This window comes from Crocodylus porosus, unplaced genomic scaffold (genome assembly GCF_001723895.1).
Source record: "Crocodylus porosus isolate Cpor-Errol unplaced genomic scaffold, CroPor_comp1, whole genome shotgun sequence".
Taxonomy (NCBI): Eukaryota; Metazoa; Chordata; order Crocodylia; family Crocodylidae; genus Crocodylus; species Crocodylus porosus.
The window spans coordinates 375633-383095 of NW_017728927.1; the positions used below are offsets into that span (position 1 = coordinate 375633).

At 39.8% G+C, this 7463-nt stretch overlaps 1 protein-coding gene across 1 annotated transcript; it reads left to right on the forward strand.

Moving 5' to 3' along the window:
• Positions 1-3013: 3013 nt before the first annotated feature.
• On the forward strand, positions 3014-7463 carry LOC109314826 (parvalbumin alpha-like). The gene is made up of 5 exons (XM_019542161.1): positions 3014-3044; positions 3511-3578; positions 4507-4639; positions 5539-5648; positions 6993-7463. Exons 2-5 carry the CDS (start codon positions 3518-3520, stop codon positions 7016-7018), a joined length of 330 nt encoding a protein of 109 aa, XP_019397706.1. The 5' UTR covers positions 3014-3044; positions 3511-3517; the 3' UTR covers positions 7019-7463.

Sequence of the window (7463 nt, forward strand, 5' to 3'; positions counted from 1 at the left end):
GCTAGATAATCACCTGGACGGGGTCGTTTGACCGCAGCATCCTTTCTTTCCTGCCCGGGGCAGGGGGTCGGACTTGATGATCTGCTCAGGTCCCTTCCGATCCGACCAACTATGAAACTATGTGTCCATTAGTTTAATACTAATAAAATTCCCTAACCTACATAATCGCAGACAATCATCTTACACTTCACCCAGAGGAAACAGACTTCAAACCTGACTATACTAGATTTGCCCCATTCCAATGAAAACTCATGTGGTTGTGCAGTGGGGCCCAACATTTTACCAGGCATGCTATAAGTTAGTCTTGTACCCAGACACTCCCGTTCCCCTGCCTTACTTGCTCTGTTTTCTGCTCCCTGACCAATCCCCTGCTCTGTTTTCTGCTTCCTTTCCTGTACTTCCTGCCCCAGCTGCTGCTGTTTTCTGCTTCTTGCCCTGTGTGCCACGGGGATGCCTCTCCCCTCCCCAATCTTCCATATGCCACACAAAGAAATTTGTGACATGCAAGCTGCAGGTTGTCCACCCCTGTGACAGTCTAACCAAACTTGGTTAGACTTCCGTTGTTATAGATCCAATGAGAGGCTGTTTGCAGCCACTGAGATGTTAATAAAGATGGAACAGATGTGTCAGTGATAAGTACAAACAGTTAATCGACTAGATATCCTAATTAATTTGCATATAACTGAACTGATTTAAGTTTGATCTAGCAATGACAAAGGCAGTACTGGTGGAGAATACCGAACTGTCTTATTATTACTGCAAAAAACTTTGCTGAGTCTATTTTTCATCACATCATTGAACAAAATCTATTAAAAATACACCTATTAAAAATAAACAACTTTACTGGCATTTTAGCCTCCAGTAGTACACAGCAGTACTCTGAATAGTAGCTGTTGGTCCTGGTCCTGATCCTGGTCCCGGTCCTGCTCCTGCTGGGGCAGAGTCTGCAATATTTAGATAGTATAAAAAAGAAATAAAAAAAATCTGTAACTCCACAAACCTAGACAATTACTTTAAGATGCTTTTAACTTAAGTTTCTTTTCATCCTCAGTTTTCTGTTTCAGTAGGTTGGATTTCTTCTTAAATGCTTACTCCTTTTTGGTCGGTCCCCATGGGTCCCCTGCTATAGGGCCCAGGGTGTTTGCCTGCCCGCACCCACAGGTCTTCAGGGTTTGCTGTTGGCAGATAGATATTCTCCATTGTGTAACCCTGGGACTTGGCTGCCTCTGGTGCCATCTACAGGAAAGCTGGAGTTAGCAATGTAAATACTATAAAAGTAGTATTGACAAATATTTCTTTTTTTTAAAACAAATTGACCTTAAAACCAAAGCCAAAGGAGTTAGACTCAGGAATCAATTAAACTTAGCAGATTTGTATCGCATCTAATTCTTAGTTTCAACACAAACGTTTTAAATTGCAATAAAAGAGCTGCCCATTTTTCCCTAGAAATACTAGGGAACGCTGGCTCAAATTCAACTGCCCAGAGCAGGGGCACTCACTGCTCCTGTAGTGTCACCTCCTGACAAGATTGGTACAGGGAGTCCCTTCTTGAATGTTAGCCAGTCCCCAGCATGACTCCAGCTCTCCCCTGAGCTCATGTGTAATTCCCATTACTGTTAACAGGAGTTGCAGAGACAAGACTAGAATCATGGAAATCAGAGAAGGAAAAACTGAATAGGTCATCAAATTAAACTCCCCCTTTCCCCTTTAGCTCCTCCCCATCCCTGCCCCAAACTAGTGCAAATTGAAATGTCCTATAAAAGGACATTTTAACTCAGTGCTGAATTTGCCCCCAAATCTTTGTTTTCAGGATGCTTAGTCTGCTACACAACATAGTTCTGGAATAATACAATTAGATTCTCATCTAAATTTAAAGAACATGAAGAGGTGACTGGCTAAAGCTGAGATGTGTAAAGTGAAGCGTTTACCTCTACTTTGGACTCATGGTATTTTGCTGGAAAGACTGAAGGGAGAAACTTAATGGAAAAATAGCCAAGTCTCAGCCTTTCTTTTACATTTCTTGGCTTTTTTGAAACATGATTTAAACAGAGTTTCCTGATTTTCTCTCCTTGTCGTTAGCTGTTGTAAAGTGTTGTAAAGTGTCATGTGGCACTAAAGAGTTGACACGACATCCCAGATGTGACTCCATTTATTACCCTTATTACTATTCTTACTTAAGCTATATATGATGCAATGAGTTTGAAGTGAACTTCACAGAAATTAAAAGAGAAGTGATTTGCCCTGAATCTCTGCAGGTGTGTTTCCAAAACAGGTGAATTGATCCCTGTACATAATTTGTATATGAATTAAAAGCATCTTGGGATCCTTTAGAATGAAGGCTCTAAATAAACAGGACATATATTGTTTACATATTACGATTATTACTATTTGAAGACAAGTAAAAAGATGTCAAATGTTAAAGATAATTTTTTGCATGTAAATAGTGAGCATGTATTATCATGCTGAAACGGCAGCATTTTCTTCACCAAATCTAGAGTCTTGGAAATGCATGCAAATGTAAATTTGCTCCCATGAGCAGCCTCACTTAAATCAATTAGACCATGCACAGAAGAATGTTAAGTGCATGAATATTTGCAGAATCAGACCTTTCAGCATCAAGGTCTAACAGTGAAGATGTGTATCATTAGCTGTCATCTTGTTGACATCAAATTGATAAAAACATATTTTCATCTTAGCTCAAAAATCACTTAGTCAACTAAAATTAGGTGTGAGGTACTCGAGGGGGTTTCCTGGTACTCTGTATGGCTCTCAACCTACTTACATTGTCTAAAACACTACACACATTCCTTTGGGATATAAATATCAATCTGATTAGCTAGCAGGTCTTGTCAGCTACAGTATCTTATTCTGTGAGGTATATGAGCCATGACATGGTTCAAGGACTTCTGTAAAAGGTCTGGGAGGTCTTAACTAAAGGCTATATAAGTCATGGTCACTTCCAAGCAAATACATCAAGCCAAGAGCTCTTGGTAGATCTTTTATCTTTTTTCTTTGCTCTCAGCTTGGGAAAACAAAGCAGCAAGGTGAGTTGAGCTTTTGCAGTTATCACATCAACCCACTCAAAACACCTGTCTGGAAACAACTGAGAATCCAAAAGCTGTAGTTTTGTATAGGCTGCTTGATTTTTGTGCTCACATCATCACCCTGAAGATTCAGCTATCAAAGAAGAGCAAAGGAATTTACTATGTGAGCTGAAACACCAGTTGGACAAAAGACTCGTGAAAGGAATGAGCACAACACAATACCTTTGAGAAGCAGCTTTCTTGGGTTGAACTAGGATCAGTGGTGCTGGTGCCTCCTGCAGATCTAAGGACGTGTGTCTGCCTTCAGCTGGCAGTGGCAGAGGCTGATACACCAAGATCCACTTGGCTTTCCCAGCTACTGTCCAGACAATCTTCCTGGACTAGCAGCCTCAGTTGAAAATATGACTAGCCTATCACCAGGCTTGTATTAACTCCAGCTAATTTTACTTTTGTTTTTTTCCTGCAGCTCTAACATGGCTCTTGTTGGTATCCTGACTGATGCTGAAATTACCGCTGGCCTACAGAGCTGTCAAGGTAATGTTTATTTTTTAAAACCTTTTAAAAGCCTTTTTCATTCAGTGTCTGTTACCAGTTGTTCTCTGTGCATTTGTTTGAAAATTGTCCATTTGAATTTCCAAAAGGAGAAGAGAACAGGATATATGCAAGTTATAACCTATACTAGTTGGGAACCTAATCCCACCCACTCTTACATATGTGAATAATTTTAATGGAAGAAAACACTCTGAGGAGTTGAAATAGGGACCTCCTTGAAGTTAACAATAAATCTCTCATTGACTTTAATAAGGCCAAGATTTCACTCATTGACTTCAGTAAAACTACTTGAGAATACATGGCCAGGCAAACACATACCCTGGTATCATTTACATGGGTTTTGCATACAGTTGTAAACTAAACCAGGACCAGGAACAGACGGAGATGCAGCTATTTCGGGGTAGCTATTTGTAGTAGGTGGTTATTATTGTGTTTCATCACTAGATCATAGGATTATAGGAAAGTAGGATGGGAATGGACCTCACAAGGTCACCTAGTCCAGCCCCCTGCTCAAGGCAGGATCATCCCCGACTGAACCACTCCAGCCAAGTGTCTATCCAAACTCCTTTGCAAAATGTTTAGGAATGGAGATTCCACCACTTTTCTAGGTAGTCTGTTCCAATGCTTGGCCACCCTAAAAGTCAGAAAGTTCCTCTTAATCTCCAAGACAAATTTCCTCTGCTGCATCTTGAGGCCATTGCTCCTAGTCCTGTCCCCTATGGACACAAAGGAAGGCCCATCTCCATCCTCTCTGTAATTGCCCTTCAGGTAGTTGAAGATTGTTATTGCATGGAGAACAAAACAGCCTCTCTGCAGTTTGGTGAATGTATTAATAGATACACTGAAGGCCCTTTCCACATCCTTAACTCTAACCATTCTTATCTGTCCTCTCTCACCGATTTTGCTTCAGCTGCAGATACCTTTAATTACAAAACCTTTTTTGCCAAAGTGGGTCTGAACTCCAAGTCAAAAGACCAGCTGGCCAAAGTTTTTGGGATCCTAGACCAGGACAAGAGTGGCTTTATTGAGGAAGATGAACTGAAGTAAGTGGGTCCAAACGCTGAACAACAAACAAGCTTGGATTTCACTGTCACAAAATGCACCATGGGATAGTTTGTTCTTTCTGTTTGGATACTATGATGTAATGAAACCCCTTTTTCCTTATTCATGTGTACACTGAAAACCACCAGAAAAATACTGGATGAAAAACACTTGCTTTCCTTGTTCAATGTCTTGATTAGTGTCTGCTATAAAGAAAATCTGATAGGGAAATAAGTTTAGTAAAGAAAGCTCAGAAAGGCGGGAGCTCAAGAAGTCAGTTACCTAGCACTGAAAATAGTCTGTTCATATGAAGACAACTAACAGGTTTTACAAGATAAATCCAGCAATGCTGCTTGAGTTTGCATTTTGTATTATCAGAATATTTAGCCCACTCTGAATTCTAATGGCTATTTCCTCATTCCATCACTGACCTTAAATCTTATCATATGGATCTCATTTTGAAATACAAAGTTAGAATAGTTAAACTTGTAGTAGAGACATCAACAGTCTCAATTTCCAGAAGTAAAATTCTTGCCCATGGAAGCCAAGGAATTTGATTTGCTGTTGATTTCTCTGAACCAGGATGTCATTCCAGTGCTTTTGTATATTTTGATGCAAATGGACTCTTTTCCCTGTAATGCATTAACAATGAAGCTTCACTCCTTTTGATCTTTAGATTCTTAACTTTTCAGGTAGATGTGAAATCCTGTCACTACATTAACACAAACTGGAGTTTTGGTATTGACTTCAATAGATCCATGATTTCACACCAAGTGTTTTTCTTTACGTGCTGGAAGGTCCTGAGTACAGGGTTGCAACTTAACAAATTGTAACAGTAATGCAGGGGATGGCTTTTCTGCACTAGGAGAATTTGACTGATTTGTCCACTTATCTTTGGTAGATTTTTCCTGCAGAATTTCTCTGCCAGTGCTAGAGCTCTCACTGATGCTGAGACCCAGGCTTTCCTGAAAGCGGGTGACAGTGATGGAGATGGTAAAATTGGAGTGGATGGTAAGAAACCCTTTTAAAATGGTGAATTGTTAAGTGTGTTGGAATCACATATTCCATCCCTTTAAATGGGTCAAAATCTACCAACAGCATTTCCTCCCTAATGTCTAACACCAGAAAAAAAGCAGTAGAAAAATAATTCTTAAGGTCAATGTCTCATATCAATTGTTTTTGATTATCAGAGAATAATCCCCTTTGGGTAGGGCTACTTGAAAAATAATCTAAGTTGGGTCCTGCCAGCACTTAAATTTGCAAGTAACTTTAAGTATATGTTTCAACTAAGTGAGACTTCAGTGGACTTCAGGCACCAGAGTTTAAAAAAGTAATCGTGAAACTCCTGGGTTCCAGTCCCTGCTCCAAGGACTGTCTAGATATTTCACATTTATGTGCAAAATAAATCAGAGCAAGGATGGGACCCAAGACTGCTTCCTACCAGATGAGTAGGACCTTAGCCACAAGGCAATGGAGACATGCTTACTTTCATTCTCTCTCTGTGACCCAGAGGATCTTGAATTATTTTCTGCAGAGTGGCACAGCTTCAACAGGAAGGGTCAATATAAACCCTTGAGAAAAGCCTATGACATGGTGGGTAGGGCACTCACATAGAAGAGGGAACCTGTGAGTTTGAATCTCCTCAAGCAAAGAAGGGATGTTCCACCTCTATTATATTCAAACTCTTATTTTAAAGGAGGTGGGCGCAAGGAAGAAGGGGGAATTGTCCTCCTCTCACCATGTTTTAAAAGGAAGGAGTGAGCTCTGCTTAATTTTTGAAAGAAAGAACATAGGTGCCTACCTCCAAGAAAGGGTTCCCCAAGGGGATACTCATTCCTCCCTGCAGCCCTGAGTAAAGCACCTAAGCCCCAAAAAGAGGTGAGATTTAAGTCTTACCTGTGTTCAGTATTTCCTGCTGGCTAGCTGTAGATAGCATGCTGATCTTAGATTTCTTGCAGAGGATGGGTGCATAACACGCGCCCTGCTCTGTGGAGGGAGCCAATACACCCAGTAAAAGAATCTGAAGGACAATTCCACTCTGCAAGCCAAGGCCTAAATCCTTTTTTTTGGTTCTAGCCCCACTGCATACATCTATCCAAGGTTGGGACCTTAATTTTACATGTGCGCAACAACTGTAATACTTTTCCAGTCTCACTGATTTTTCTGGTTTCTGAAATGTAGGCATTTCAATATGAACATGACCTGACCTGTCTTAGTAATCAATGTATAATGTGCTCACTTCAGGAATTGTTTTCACAGGAAATTGAGTTAGTTTCCAATGTAACTCTTAAAGTGGGGGCAAGACACTTTTTTTTCTGACTCCAAGATAATCAAAGCTGCTTATTTTTTTTCCAGAGTTCCAGGCCCTGGTTAAATCTTAAAGAGGATTCAAAATGAAGACCAAGCTAACTGTACTGTAAACAATCTTTCTTACTGCAAATCTACTATTTATGCATTTTATACAATGACAATGGCATTAACAGTTGCCAGTATATTCTTTCTTACTGGAAAATATGTGAACTTGCTATGCACTATTTGAACGTTACTGTCTGCTGTCTTCATTAAAAGGAAGCTACATCACTGGAACCTAATCTGGTAATTAAAATAATTTGTAGACTTTGTGGTTTTCTTTCAGTAGGTGAAAGTAAAATATATAATAAATGTGTACTTTAAAATGTTTCTATGGGCAGTTTTTCTTTAATATTTCCAAAAAAATGTAACTTCTAATGATAGTCCATGAAGCCAAAAGGGCAAGCCTTATTTGTATACCCAACTACCATTTACCTTAAATAAATGGTTTAATAAAACTCCTGGATACGCAAGCTG

Coding starts and splice junctions, on each gene's coding strand:
- LOC109314826 (XM_019542161.1), top strand. CDS start 3,518: ATGGCTCTTGTTGGTATCCTGACTGATGCTGAAATTACCGCTGGCCTA. Junction 3,579..4,506: donor TGGCCTACAGAGCTGTCAAG/GTAATGTTTATT, acceptor ATTTTGCTTCAG/CTGCAGATACCTTTAATTAC. Junction 5,649..6,992: donor TGGTAAAATTGGAGTGGATG/GTAAGAAACCCT, acceptor TTTTTTTTCCAG/AGTTCCAGGCCCTGGTTAAA.